At 44.2% G+C, this 13,032-nt stretch overlaps 4 protein-coding genes across 4 annotated transcripts; 2 read left to right on the top strand and 2 right to left on the bottom strand.

The window, feature by feature from the left end:
- Positions 1 to 83: 83 nt before the first annotated feature.
- On the bottom strand, positions 84 to 4,326 carry LOC120445784 (synaptogyrin). The gene is made up of 5 exons (XM_039626387.2): positions 3,728 to 4,326; positions 2,212 to 2,443; positions 2,010 to 2,149; positions 1,773 to 1,944; positions 84 to 1,617 (listed from the first exon to the last, which is right to left on the bottom strand). Exons 1-5 carry the CDS (start codon positions 3,854 to 3,856, stop codon positions 1,565 to 1,567), a joined length of 726 nt encoding a protein of 241 aa, XP_039482321.1. The 5' UTR covers positions 3,857 to 4,326; the 3' UTR covers positions 84 to 1,564.
- A 173-nt stretch (positions 4,327 to 4,499) lies between these two features.
- On the top strand, positions 4,500 to 8,078 carry LOC120445379. The gene is made up of 3 exons (XM_039625762.1): positions 4,500 to 4,658; positions 4,819 to 7,885; positions 7,945 to 8,078. Exons 1-3 carry the CDS (start codon positions 4,527 to 4,529, stop codon positions 8,067 to 8,069), a joined length of 3,324 nt encoding a protein of 1,107 aa, XP_039481696.1. The 5' UTR covers positions 4,500 to 4,526; the 3' UTR covers positions 8,070 to 8,078.
- A 209-nt stretch (positions 8,079 to 8,287) lies between these two features.
- On the top strand, positions 8,288 to 11,415 carry LOC120446027. Its single transcript, XM_039626787.1, has one exon. The coding sequence runs from the start codon at positions 8,331 to 8,333 to the stop codon at positions 11,247 to 11,249; it is 2,919 nt and encodes a 972-aa protein (XP_039482721.1). The 5' UTR covers positions 8,288 to 8,330; the 3' UTR covers positions 11,250 to 11,415.
- LOC120446028 (probable enoyl-CoA hydratase, mitochondrial) lies at positions 11,376 to 12,777 on the bottom strand. Its single transcript, XM_039626788.2, has 4 exons — positions 12,711 to 12,777; positions 12,517 to 12,635; positions 11,612 to 12,333; positions 11,376 to 11,546 (listed from the first exon to the last, which is right to left on the bottom strand). The coding sequence occupies exons 2-4, from the start codon at positions 12,611 to 12,613 to the stop codon at positions 11,481 to 11,483; spliced, it is 885 nt and encodes a 294-aa protein (XP_039482722.1). The 5' UTR covers positions 12,614 to 12,635; positions 12,711 to 12,777; the 3' UTR covers positions 11,376 to 11,480.
- Positions 12,778 to 13,032: the final 255 nt, after the last annotated feature.

Below are 13,032 nucleotides of genomic sequence, written 5' to 3'. Positions count from 1 at the left end.
TTAAAAAAAGTTAAATAAACGCAAAAATATTGCAAGTAAAGTATAGAGAATACTTTACTGTTTTTGGGTTGATTTTTAAAAATATGTATTTATTATTTCTTGAGGGGCTGTCCAGTTGAGAATCTTGTTTGAAGAGTTTATCTATGACATTAGTGTTTCGCAATGTTCAAGCCGATTTTGGGCCGTTTTGGGTTCGCTATGTAAATCGATCATTAAGTTTTAAATGAGTAAGTTTTGTTTTATGTTTCTTTCTCTACCTTTTTTACTTTTTTACTTCTTTAGTTTTTTATTTTTTAGTTTTTTATAACGCACACGAACTCTACATGATTAATTTATACTTGTATATTTGCTGAGATCCCTATCTCCTTGTTGCATTTAACAGGGCGCTTCGTATTACACATACAATCCGTAAATATATATAATATATAATATATGTATATGGTATTTAATTTAACAAATACATTTGTAGGTTATCGCAAGTTGCTGCACTAAGTGAACATTTATGTATTATGTAATCAATATGTTTACATTCATTGATATCGATCTGAGTTCTCGTATATCGAAGTGGCCAACACACCCACTATTTCCTGTAGGCGAACCGCTTCCTTACAATGCATAATGGGTATTCTTGGGGCATTTATAGTTACTATACAAATCTTTTGGTAGGGAAGGGGGCAACAGTAGGCCTTGCACGAGCCCTATACCATTTTATTTTGCGAACCATAACTAGAAATATAGTAATTCCTGCAGTAATCTCCCAAGTACTGAATCCCTCACAACAATTCTACGGTTATTGATCTCTTACGGCTTAGAATTTACATATTGTTTGGCGTTTATTGTAGTGGTTGCACTCGTCTGCAGCTCATCTAACCAAGCATCGACCCTGGCCACAGGTCTATTTGTTGGGTAAATCTCAGATGGTAAATTGGATATGTGGCTTGAGCAGTGGTTCGTATGTCCTTCAGCTACTCGTATTTGCACTGCATGTGTGTAAATTTATCTAAAAAACATCGTGTTTCCCTCTGTCTCGAGCTATTGCCATTGCTAACAAGCTGATTATCGGGGGACCAGGGTCTGGCACAAATCAAATCATATATGTAAGTATATGCACCATATACCATATGGTACGTACACGTAAACACTAAATACTAACTAACAACGTTGAAAGCGCGGGTTGCATGTATACATATGGGATATATAACTAGTTGTATATCTGTATAATATATTGCAACAAATTTCCACTACAAAAAACTGCACACTCAACTTAAAGGGCTAGCTTACGAGTTATTCGAACTACTCATCCGATCCATCCCACATCGGATATCCCGCATATATCTCCCAATAGCTAAAGCCAGTGCGTGGATTGGTTTCTGCTGCTGCCTGCTTGTTGCATCAATTGTTATTGTTATTGTTTCGGTTACTCTTGTTTATATGTTCGACATCGGTGTATACGGTAAAGCCAACTTGTGTGTTGTAGCTGTTTAGTCGTGTAAATCCTTGCCGGTTGCACTACGAAATCGAGGTGAGTGTGTGCGGACAACGGAGGAGCAAGTGTGTTAATTCCTTAGTAGGTGGGCTGCTGGTACTCCAATCCGGATTGCTGCTGCTCCATTCCTCCTGAGGAATAAGAAAATTCTCACATTAATCAGGTGCCAAATGAGGGGAAATCTTATATTATATTATAATCCTTTAAGGAAGAAGTTAGAATCAGTGCATAACTAACAACTTCGCACTCATGGCTCATATGATTAAGGGTTACACCATAAACTCACCCTGCTGGGGCTGGCCAAATGGAGAGGCGCTGTACTGGTCGTTGTCGTTGTCCATGGAGTAACCGTAGGCCTGCTGGTGGACCACGTTGGCCGGGTCCGTTTCGAAGGCAGAGGTGAACTCGTCGCCGGCGCCGATCAGGAAACGCTTATAGGCCATCAGGGCGCACAGGGCCTGCAGAAAAGGAGCCAAAAATCAGAAAACTGGTCACTGGCCTAAAATGACGGACATTTACTAACCCAGCTGACAATGGAGAAGAGGCAGAACCAAATGGCGGTCTTCATGCTGCCAGCTCCGATTCCCAGCGGCGGTGGGGGTGAGGAGCTCCATTGGGACCACAAGTACAAGAAGGCCACAAAGTACATGAAGGTCCAGAAGGCTGAGACGAAGGATTGCCATTAGTTTTGTGTTGTCAGAGGAATATACATGGTCAGAACTCACCCGAGAAACCCATGTCGGCCATGACGTAACGCTTTCTGCTCTTCACCGACGACATCCGTTCGAACAGGAACTCGCCACCCATGAAACCCATGGAGGCCAGGAACCCGAAGACGCCCACCATGTTGCCATACTTGCAGGCCATGCCGTCGCCATTATACAGGCAGTACTCCTTGCCATCCTTCTCCGTCCAGCCCTCCGAGGATATGCAGCCGAAGACCACCACCGAGAAGAGCTGGAAAATCAAGAGAATTCCCAATGAATGAGGGCGCCCATTAACATTTAATGGTCCTTTTATATGCACACGGAAATGTTGAAGAGCTGAAAACGTCTCAAGGCGCCATTAAATCAACTATATAGCTGTCCTGTTTTAAAAATTTTAATATATAGTTTACTGGGTTGTGGATGAATGTGCCAAAAACTTGCTCTAAAAGTATGAACTGATATTTTAACAGCGTTGATACGTTTACCAACAAGTTCTGCCGATTAAGCTCTTACTTCTTTTTTTTGTAAACCAATTGATGGATTTCTGCTTTCAAATCATCATTTTATTATGCTGATATAGTACTCCCACTCCACTATCGATTTTCTCAAGCAGGTGCAACAAACCAGAAGTTCAAGTACACAGACAACGCGGCAGACACGTACTTATGTTTGTGACCCAATTTGCGGAATGAAGGCCAAGTTTGGTTTGTTTGGCCAGGAAGAAAAGGGCGGGAATGGTGCTGCAATCGCAGAGTCCTTGGTCAAGAGAGTGGGTAAATATTACGTATACACAAATGGAAAGCAAACCGCCCCCTCGCTTATGCCGCTTTCCCACTTCCCTGCTGACGCACATCAAGTCGATGGTAAAATAAAGTCCTAAGCCTAGTGGCCAATTGCCCGGGCACCTTACCACATTTAATTATAAAGCTTTCATGGACGTGAGACTTTTTATAGTCCCTCTGCAGCTGAACACTAAACCACTCACACCATTTTGTGGCACTATCTCCATATACCCCTCTGCAGCGGGGGGGCAAACAAATCGGACTTTTAAGCGCCACTGTGGCAACAACTTTCACGATTTTCTAGGATTCTGAAATTACGCACGATTTTGCCACATTTACGAGCTAGCATTTAATCGAAATAGCACATAAAGGTCCCCCATTTATAGCGTCAATTTAAAAGCAATATTTATAAAAACCTAATTGGGAAAACAGGCAATTATAATGCCTGCATCTCAGATTAATGATCATAAGTTGGAGGTAAATACTCTATAAAAGAAATTACATAAATTTTGAAATCAGAAAAGAAAAGAGTTGGCTTACGCAATACGTATGATTTAAAACCATGTACATTTCAGCGAAAGCCCAAGGAACATTAAGATACTACACACAAGGACCAAGAAGGACTCAACACTCGCACCAGTTCATGAATTATGCGTGGTGTAAACAGTGTGACAATCGGGTCATGTGAGTGGCGTGTGCGTCCACAAATCCCAGCGATTCCCCGGACGCAGCTTGTGCGAACCCCAACTCACCCAGCAGAGGGCCCTGATGACCACTTGGGGCTTCATGGCGAACGTGAGGGGGTCGAAGGCGCCGCCAGCCTTGCCGCCCCCGTAGGCGCCACCGTTATTGATGCTGAGTATCTGGTTGAGCATGTCCATGGTGATATGATGGGTATCTGCTGCTCGGGTTGCACTGCTCGAACGGTTTGCACGGTTTGCACGGCTTGGTGAGGGGCTCTCCGCTTGGCGTTTTCACTGGCTGTGAAAAATCGAACGCTTCTTGGGTCCGTGGGGCCAAGGGCAAAGTGGGGGCGGCTCACCCACTGCTGTGTGTGTGTATATGTATATATATAGCGTGCGTGGTGTGGGTGGGTGCGCTCGATTGTTTTCTCGCAATTATGGATTACGGAACGGAATGACAATCTTTACACACAATATTTGTGCCGTTTGCCCACTCGCTTTTCAAATTCACTTTCTGTTATGCGCGCACACAGACAATACACAGCACTCGCTCGTGTTTCAATCAATGCATAATTGATGAACAAATTTCAAGGGCCTGATTTTCACTTTTACTTTTTGCCAGCTTCGCTCTCAACGCAATTTCGACTGCCACCGCGCAGGACTCTTGCCAAATAAAAAGTATCTCAGAACTGCAAGAATCTAAGCGCCTTATCTTGAGGCTCTGTTAATCTAGCGCTTACAGCGTGCTGTTAAGTGCAGCCAGTGTGACCATCATTGACTTTTAATTCAAATTGGCTTTTTCAATTTTGGGGGAAGCACGTTAAATTCATTGTTGTAAATTCATTGTCTTGCGTTTGGAGCTCATTTAATGGCTGCGTTTCACAAATCGAACATCTGCTGGTGCAACTTCCAGCCAAATCCCTACAAGGAGATACGTCAGAAGATACTAAATTATTGTGCGTTAAAGAGCAAAAATGCTTTGAATCTACCTAAATTTCAGGTACGTAATATTGGTAATGAATCCTATCAAAAACTATCATATAATTATTGAATAAATATAAAACACAACAGTTAAAAGCATTAAACAGAACAATTCATAATAAAATACATTTAGCCATGTTTGACAAATTCCTAATCTGATATTTAACATAAAACTATAGAGCTCCCAAGACATATTGCTTAACAAAGGACCAAAGGTGCCAAGACTCAGCGATAACGAAATCTACGAAATTTGCTGTAATAGCAAGAAAAGAAATTCAAGTTTTAGGAAGGAAGAAGATCGTGTCAGGATAGGAAACGAATACTTTTCGTCTGAAATGGAAGCCCAAAGAAATTATGCACCGGAAAATCTAAAGAACAGGAGAAACTCTGCTGAGCTGGGAAGTCAACCCATGATTCCTGGGCAAAGAATTCAACCTTATGCAATAGCTAAGAAACCATGGGTTTCGGAAAATCCCAAGATTCTCCTTACCCGACCCTTCCTTCATTTGAGCTTATCTGACAGCACATCCATTAAGTATGCCACACCAACATTGCTAACCCAACGAGCCAAAAGGCGCGAGGAGCATCGAAAGCTTAAGGAAAACGTCCAAGCTCGGGACTCCAAAAAGCATGACTCTATTAAACAAAATCGGACTAATAAATGGAAGGGTGTGGACAAATATCAGCATCAATCTGACTTAAACAAAACATCTCGCCGGGCTCTTCAATTGGAAAAGACGGGAGATAATCATTATCGTAGAGCCTTTGAACATCAGACAGTTGAATCAGCCCGCGAAATGAAGAAGACGAATTCAATTTCTGAAAATTCAGAGCAAGCCCTGCTCAAGCAATTGTCCACAGAAAGGGTATCCAAGAGCAGTTTAAGGAGAACAAGCCAACTGGACACATCCTTGGGTATTTACCGGAAGGTTAAGTTGGGCATCAATAAACGCAAAGGTGTGGACACATTTCAGCAACAATCTGATTTAAATGAAACTCAAAATGCTCGTCGGGCCCTTCGATTGAAAAGGACTAGAGATAAGCATTATCGTAACGCCTTGGAACCCCCGAAACTTGAAGCAACTGGCGAAAAGAAGAAGCCGAAGTCATTTTCTGAAAATTCAGAGCAAGTCCTGTTTAAGCAATTTTCCACCGAAAAGGTAACCAAGAGCAATCTAAGGAGAACAAGCAATCTGGACACATCCTTGGGCATTTATCGAAAGGTTAAGCTCGGCAATGAAACTCAAATGAGTTCAAAACCTTACAGCCCTATGTTTGGGAAGATAAATGGTGAGCTGTCTAAAAAATTTACGACTCTGAGGAGCACACACGAGCTGAAAGTTCCTGAAGAGCGCCCAAATAAACGTACTTCAGACCGGAGTGAAACTTCAGCTCCGTACTCAGAAACCTTTGATAAAATGCTAAAGGGTAACTCTAACAAAATTTCAGAGTTTCATCCAATCCTAAGATCATCTAATCGCCTTCATCTTTCATCAACAATGGAAAGTAAGAAAGTGAGAAAAAATCGAAAAAGCAAAACTGCCATTGTGGGAGCCAAATTTTCGTGGGCATCCAAGAATAAGGTAAAGGGAAGGCTGAGAACCGAAACAAAGACCTTTGATGAACTGATTAGTGACAGAGATATGAAGATGCCCGGACGTCTTCCTCTTCTGAGGAGCAGGACTTTATTGAGTTCCACGATAAGCATAAAGGAAACAAAAGGACTTAGGAAGTCCAAGCCAAGTAGAAATCTAGAGCCCAGTTCTGGCTTTCGTGCTTCCGAAACTTACAGAAGTTATTCAAAACCGTTTCGAACAATGCTAAGGGGCAAGGAAAGGATTACACCGGAGCTAAACCGGGCTTTGACTAGCCAATTTCAAATAAAGCATGACGGGATAACCACTAGTTCGACCTGGATGGACCAGGACCCCATAATGTCTTCGCCACCTTTTGATGAACCGGAAATTTTGCAGACATCCAATAAAGTATTAATAACGAAGAAGCCCCACGATATGCGGCCCTCTCACGAAATATCTATTATAAAAAAGCCTGAAATTTGGCAAACTTTTAGGGAACATTCTGGGGTCAGGGAAAATGAAGTTTCCCAAGATTCTGTTACAGTTCCGTTGGCTCCGAAACTCAAAAAAAGAATTAGTATGTCCCAGCTTAAGAACTTATACCAATCTAGTACATCAAGTGAGTTCTCATTAGGTTTTCGATCTTCAAAGCATCGCGTGTCCCCTGGCAGGAAGATTAGACTAAAAAAATTTAATTACTATATACAAAATTCCATGCCAGATCGCAAAATATTAGCCCAGATGAACTCGAAGTGTCCCATTTCCTACTTGAAAAGCGAGAGAAGCACTTTCTATGGCAGAACACCGAGTCAGACTTCCTCGGATAGGTACCAACAATCTGTAGGATCGATAGTCAGGACTACGGGCATTGCCCAATCCTTGATACCTAAACAGAAGAAAGAGGAGCATGAGGACGATGCCTTGGATGCGGACGAATACTTGTTCGAGTCTTTCCCAGATGACTACGATCCGGTTGATGGCATAAAAAAAACAATGAACGACATCATAGCCAGTGTGGCAAATGAAGAGAGAGTTACCGAGAAAATTGCCGAGAAACCCTATAAGAAATCCCAATCGAAGCGGGGTAAGCACAAGGCTAAGACGCATTATCAAGCCCCGGGAGCATTTGACGATCGCCAGAGCATCCTATCGCTGAGGAGGACGAGCCAAGAGGTCAAGACCCGTGAGAGTCAGGCTCTAAGGGATGTGCGTATGCGGGAACAGGTGCGAGAGACTTTTTATGCCAACGAAAGGGCCTCTGTGCAAGCACGGATTAAAAAGCTAATGCAGGAGGTTGCCATACGCGAGGACTTTCGACCCAAAAGGAAACCACGGGATTTTGTGACTGAAAATATCGTCAGGCTAAGAAATATCCAACCGACTAAAGAATCTAACGCGTTGGAGAAGGGTAAGCCGCAAAGGAAGTACCCCTCTTTGATTAGGATATTAGCACCCCACGAAAACCCCGTAAATCTGTCAAGGGTTCCCAAGACTCCGGAGCTTAATATGTCGAAACCCATAAGAATACGTCTATACTCCGACAAAATCTGGAGGGACCAGATGGCTACTTATCAATCAGGAATTAAGAAACCCTCTCCAGATGCTAAAGTTTGTCGCTTAAGTGAAAGGAAAAAATGTGATTGCTACCTATGCAAATTGCTTTTAAAGGGTAAGTTACTCGATTTTCTTAATAAATCTGATCTTAAAAAATAGTTGAACTCCTTTTAGGCAAACATCAGCGAGAACCACACTTTATAAAGAAAGCAAAGGTCCAAAGGCGTCGATTAGAACTTCGTTCATATTACCTTGAATTACGAAAAAGGGAACGCGAACGAGAGATTTGTTGCCCTTAGATATTATGAAATATCGAATTCTATATTGTAATCTTAGAAACGAATATTAATCTTTGGGAAAATCGTGAGACAGGGATCTGTATATCTTATGATTGTCCTTAGATTAATGTTTTATTCTAAGAATATTTTTAATTTGTTAGGCATATGATAATATGTTTTAAGCAATAAATGACATATTTGTGTAGCGATCCACCAGCCTTTGAAGGACTAGTTTAGTTTTCTAATTTTTTCAGTTTTAATACAACAAAATTCCCCTTTGAGATGAATATTTTAAGTGCTTTGAAGATAAAAAAGCTCAACTTGCAAAATACCTGCACCTCCTATTACGACTTCTTGGCCTGTGAACACAACTGTCTGGATTCATTGAGGTGCTCAACTGTGGCGCGCGATCCGCCTTCCCAGCAGGATCTTAAGCGAGCTCCCAAAGTGGTCAGAAGTGGAGTGCAGTACTTCGATGTGGATGACAAGGCGGCGCAGTGGTATCTCGACACCCGACGATCCGCAGCCGAAAGAAAGCCATGCAAGAGGAGGTTCTGCTTCAGGTTTCATGTGCCCATTCGCCATGCCGTTCGTCGAAAGGATAAGGCGGCGACTTTCGCTCTTCCAGGGCGTCGGGTGTCCCCCGAGTTCCTCAGCCTCCTTAGGCAGCACCACGCCAGGATGCGGGGTCTGGAGAAGCTGCCGCGAAAGTACCGGTCATGCAAGCCCAGCTTCTCCTACTACAAATACGATGCGGCGGGTAAGAGCCGGCACATGCGACCTGGCATCTCCACAGCTGCACCTGTAGAATTTCCTTGCACCAATGTGGACTGCATTCGTCACCGGATCTGCTCATGTCCGCCGAAAAAGGAAATTCCCCCACAGGAGGATTCCAATCCTCCTGTATCCAGCACAAAGCCCAGAAAAAAGCGATACTCGCCTTTTGCTAAAGAGAAAGCAGCTGTTTTAGTGAAAAAAGATGAAAATGGAGCTAAGGAAAACCTAAAGGTAAAGGACGACCAGCCTAGGTCTAGGTTGCACAGAATTTATGCGAGCAATCCATCCTTAAAACCCCTGGAAACTAATAAAGAGCCCCCTAAGCCAATTGCATCGAAATCACAACCTAGTTTGAATCCCCTAGAAAGTTGTCCTTGCTCTATGGAACAGCCCTATCCAGGGCCGAAATCCAGTGTTCCACCCATATGTGCCGGTAAAAATGTTAGGCCTTTCTTCAAAGCCATTAAGGGAACTACCCACGGATCCCGAAATGGAAGTAAGAAACCAAGAAAGCGTAGTGAAAAGAACTGCTGTGAAGATCATAGCAAGACTCAAGCAGATGCCCAGGAAGATTCGCCCTCAGAGAACACATTCTATGCATCCGTCTCCAATCATCAGGAACTTGGTCTGCAACATCGTCAGCGACCCGACCTCCATGATCAGAACGATATTGAAATCCCGCCAAATCGTGAAGGGAATAGCCTCGGCTATAGAGGTTTCATTCATCGCTCCGAAAAGCAGAAACTTTTTGATCGGGGCTGTGCTCCAATCCCGAAGTGCAAGAGGAGTAAGCCACCACCATATTGCTACCTCTGGTCCGCCGTCGATCCGGATATTCGGAAGGCGGAGAAGCGTCGACTCGCGGAAAATAATTGGTGCCAGCGGCAAATGTTTCCAGACAGTAAACCTTACTCCTACTACTGGTCCACAACCAATCCGAATGTAAGAAGCCAAGTGAAGCGCCAATTGAAGAAGGCTGACAGCAGGCGCAATTGTAAGGTGCCTCGAAGAAGAATCCAACCACCCATATGCAGTCGGGATTATTCAGATCAAGATGAGGATATATGTACCTGCAGCAGATCCACACTCCACCAGTTCTTTAAAAACACCAGCTCAGATTCTTTTGATCACCAGAATCATTTATCTTGTTCTCGTGTCAAGAAACATAAGTCATTTGGCCTACACAGTAGAAGTCGGAAAGGAGCACCAAATGACAGTTCACTTGACTGGGAAGACGATCATTCCACAAGCAAAATACGTTCAAGATGTCCAGGACTCATCTCAAGAAGGTTATCTACAGATTCAGATGGACATCTCCTGAAGAAACCACGCCTGCTGCCCAGACTACATGCTTTTGCCAAGCGATTTCTCTGGTCAGGATCCAAAGCAATTGAGTTCAAGTCCAACCAATCGGGGAACGGAAGACCTAGGCATAGCCCCCGGTCTATAAGTATCAGGGAAGGTAAATCCAATGAAAGAGAACCTTTTGATCTGGAGCATCAAAATGAAAACCAAAGAGTAATGTGCAACCAAAGCAACTCTGCAGACAGAAAAATCATCTTCAGGGATCAGACCAGTAACCAGGATATACGGGGACCAAAAGATCCCAAGATATGGTCCAAAACAGTAAAGAAAAGTGTAAGAGCCAATTCAAGACGAAATTCCAATTCACCACGTCCCTCAGACTCAGAAATCGTAACGTACAGAAGGAGTTCCAACTCCTCCTTTGGGCTACCATCCTGTTCCAGACGATCTCCAAGAGCCAAGAATTACCAGATGTCCCAAGCAAAGATGTCGTTATGTAATGGAAGATGTTCGTCAGATAGTTGCAGTCATTGGAGCAGCCACTCAAGTGATTGTCTAAGCACTGAACCACGGCAGCCATCTTCCTGTCAAGTTCCTCATCCTTTGGTGTCCCGAGCCCAGCGGGAGTGGCAGAAACATCGGGAGCGTAAGAGGGCTAAGCGACATGTAGAGAAATGCAGACCATGCACGGATTACTTACTCACCTCACGGCCAACGGAGCCACAAGCTCGGGCCATTCGTCGAGGAGTGGTTACATATCGAAACAATGAGTTTACCACGGAACTAAGTGATCCCTGCGTGATTGAACCAAAGGAAAAACGTTTTCGATTTACAGAACATTGTCCCATGCACAGGGATAAAAACTATTCGCGGTCACAAATAAAACGACACTCCGCTCGATGTTGTGATGATTCCGATGCCTCCAGACACAAAATTTCACACGGTTCGAGAAGGATGCGGGGAGGTATAGATTTTTATAATATAGAGTATTCTTCACGGAGGCAAAGCAACACAGCGCACACCTTTCCAAAAAGCTTGCCTTTCAAACTCGAAAGCAACCAGAGGGGTCATTCCCCAAAGCCATGGAAATCAACCAAGCACTTGTTTTGTTTCGACTAAAAGTAGGATAAACGGTCAAGCAAGCCGACTGTCAAGTGGCCATACCATGTTTATAGCAATGGATTACCACATGACAGCGGACTAGCATGTCACAAATACTAATGGTAAATTATAAGACATTGTTCATTTTCAAATTATCACGATTAAAGTTTTAATTGCGTAGAAACAACGGTTTTTTGTAGATATTATAAATGCAAAGCTGGCTGGGAGGGATTAGGGTTACATCCCCTTTTACTCGTTGGTAAACTTGGCGGGGCGCTTCTCGGCGAAGGCGGTCATGCCCTCCTTGCGATCGGCCTATTCGATGTCAGAAAATAAAACAGATTAGATAGTGTTAGGCAGATATTAAAACGTGAACTTACCGTGGAGAACGTGGCATGGAAGGTGCGACGCTCGAACTTCAGGCCCTCCTGGAGAGTGGTCTCATAAGCAGTGTTAACGGCCTCCTTGCACAGCTGCACAATCAGATTGGAGTGGGTGCCGATCTTCTCGCCCAGTTTGACGGCCTCGCCCAGTAACTGGTCGGCGGGCACCACTTTGCTGGCCAGACCCAGCTTCTCAGCCTCCTGGGCGCCGATCATGTTGCCGGTGAGGCACATCTCCATGGCCTTAGACTTGCCAACAACGCGGGTGAGACGCTGGGTGCCACCGGCTCCGGGAATGGTGCCCAAGGCAATCTCGGGCTGTCCAAACTTGGCCTTATCACCGGCATAGATGATGTCACACATCATGGCCAGCTCACAGCCACCGCCCAAGGCGTAGCCATTCACGGCAGCAATGATGGGCTTCTGGGTGCGGGCCACCTCGGTCCAGTCGTTCAAGAAGTTGCCCTGGATGCACTGCGAGTAGGTGTTGCCCACCATCTCCTTGATATCGGCGCCGGCGGCAAAGGCCTTCTCGCTGCCCGTCAAAACGATGGCGGAGATGCTCTTATCCTTGCTGAATTGCTGCAATGCGGTGGACAGCTCCTTCATCAGGCCATTGCAGAGGGCATTCAGGGCCTTGGGGCGGTTCAGGGTGATCACGGCCACGTTCTTGCTCTCGCCGGCCACTTCGGTCTTGATGTACTCCCAGTTGTTGGTCGCTGAAAAGAGATGGCATCATAAATGAGGTGATCTTATGTTACGCAATCAATGTTTATTTGCATGGAAAAGTACAAGAGATATCAGGCAGAAACCGGCATTTGATATCTTGATTTTCCGGCTTAGGGTGGAGCTGGGCATCAATAGCGTGGACTTTGATCCCCCCTAAGCCCGCACATACTTACAGGAGCTGCTGAAGCGGGTGGCCACCTGTGGCTGGCGGGCGGCTGCCTGCAGGACGCCCTGGGCACGGGTGGCGAAGATCTTAGCAATGTTGGCCATTTTCAAGGGTACTCTGAGCCGGCTGCAAGTGCAATTCGTTATCTAATCGGTTGCGGTATCTCTGCCATGGAGCCACTCTAGAACTTGTGGTACTTACGCTGCGAAGCACTGGAGCAATATTGGCGCTTCGTGGGATGGTGTGACCGCGTCTGCTTCCAGCAGAAATGCCATTATTTGCAGTCACTGTTTCGGTCACAGTTTCAGTCGCAGCAACAAGTGGTTTCCGCATTACAGCTGTTAAAGCAAACATATTGTTAACAGGTGAAATTATGGGTTTGACCACCATAATTTACAACATAAAAACATAATTATGGTGTTTCTAAAATCGTTTACATATATATATTTACAATATATAATTGCTTTAGAATTTATACTCTAAATTTATAAATACATTTATATTTATTTTTAAAACATTAGAA

Source organism: Drosophila santomea, chromosome 2R (assembly GCF_016746245.2).
Source record: "Drosophila santomea strain STO CAGO 1482 chromosome 2R, Prin_Dsan_1.1, whole genome shotgun sequence".
NCBI lineage: Eukaryota > Metazoa > Arthropoda > Insecta > Diptera > Drosophilidae > Drosophila > Drosophila santomea.
This window is presented reverse-complemented; position numbering and strand designations above follow the sequence as displayed.

What these genes read in the sequence shown, in the direction of transcription:
- LOC120445784 (XM_039626387.2), bottom strand. Translation starts at nt 3,856, where the DNA reads ATGGACATGCTCAACCAGATACTCAGCATCAATAACGGTGGCGCCTAC. An exon ending in TCTTCTCCATTGTCAGCTGG is followed by an intron (nt 1,945 to 2,009) that starts GTTAGTAAATGT and finishes CCTTTTCTGCAG; the next exon opens with GCCCTGTGCGCCCTGATGGC. An exon ending in ATTTGGCCAGCCCCAGCAGG is followed by an intron (nt 1,618 to 1,772) that starts GTGAGTTTATGG and finishes CTTATTCCTCAG; the next exon opens with GAGGAATGGAGCAGCAGCAA.
- LOC120445379 (XM_039625762.1), top strand. Translation starts at nt 4,527, where the DNA reads ATGGCTGCGTTTCACAAATCGAACATCTGCTGGTGCAACTTCCAGCCA. An exon ending in TGAATCTACCTAAATTTCAG is followed by an intron (nt 4,659 to 4,818) that starts GTACGTAATATT and finishes ATAAAACTATAG; the next exon opens with AGCTCCCAAGACATATTGCT. An exon ending in ATGCAAATTGCTTTTAAAGG is followed by an intron (nt 7,886 to 7,944) that starts GTAAGTTACTCG and finishes AACTCCTTTTAG; the next exon opens with GCAAACATCAGCGAGAACCA.
- LOC120446027 (XM_039626787.1), top strand. Translation starts at nt 8,331, where the DNA reads ATGAATATTTTAAGTGCTTTGAAGATAAAAAAGCTCAACTTGCAAAAT.
- LOC120446028 (XM_039626788.2), bottom strand. Translation starts at nt 12,613, where the DNA reads ATGGCCAACATTGCTAAGATCTTCGCCACCCGTGCCCAGGGCGTCCTG. An exon ending in CACCCGCTTCAGCAGCTCCT is followed by an intron (nt 12,334 to 12,516) that starts GTAAGTATGTGC and finishes ATCTCTTTTCAG; the next exon opens with CGACCAACAACTGGGAGTAC. An exon ending in TCCATGCCACGTTCTCCACG is followed by an intron (nt 11,547 to 11,611) that starts GTAAGTTCACGT and finishes GACATCGAATAG; the next exon opens with GCCGATCGCAAGGAGGGCAT.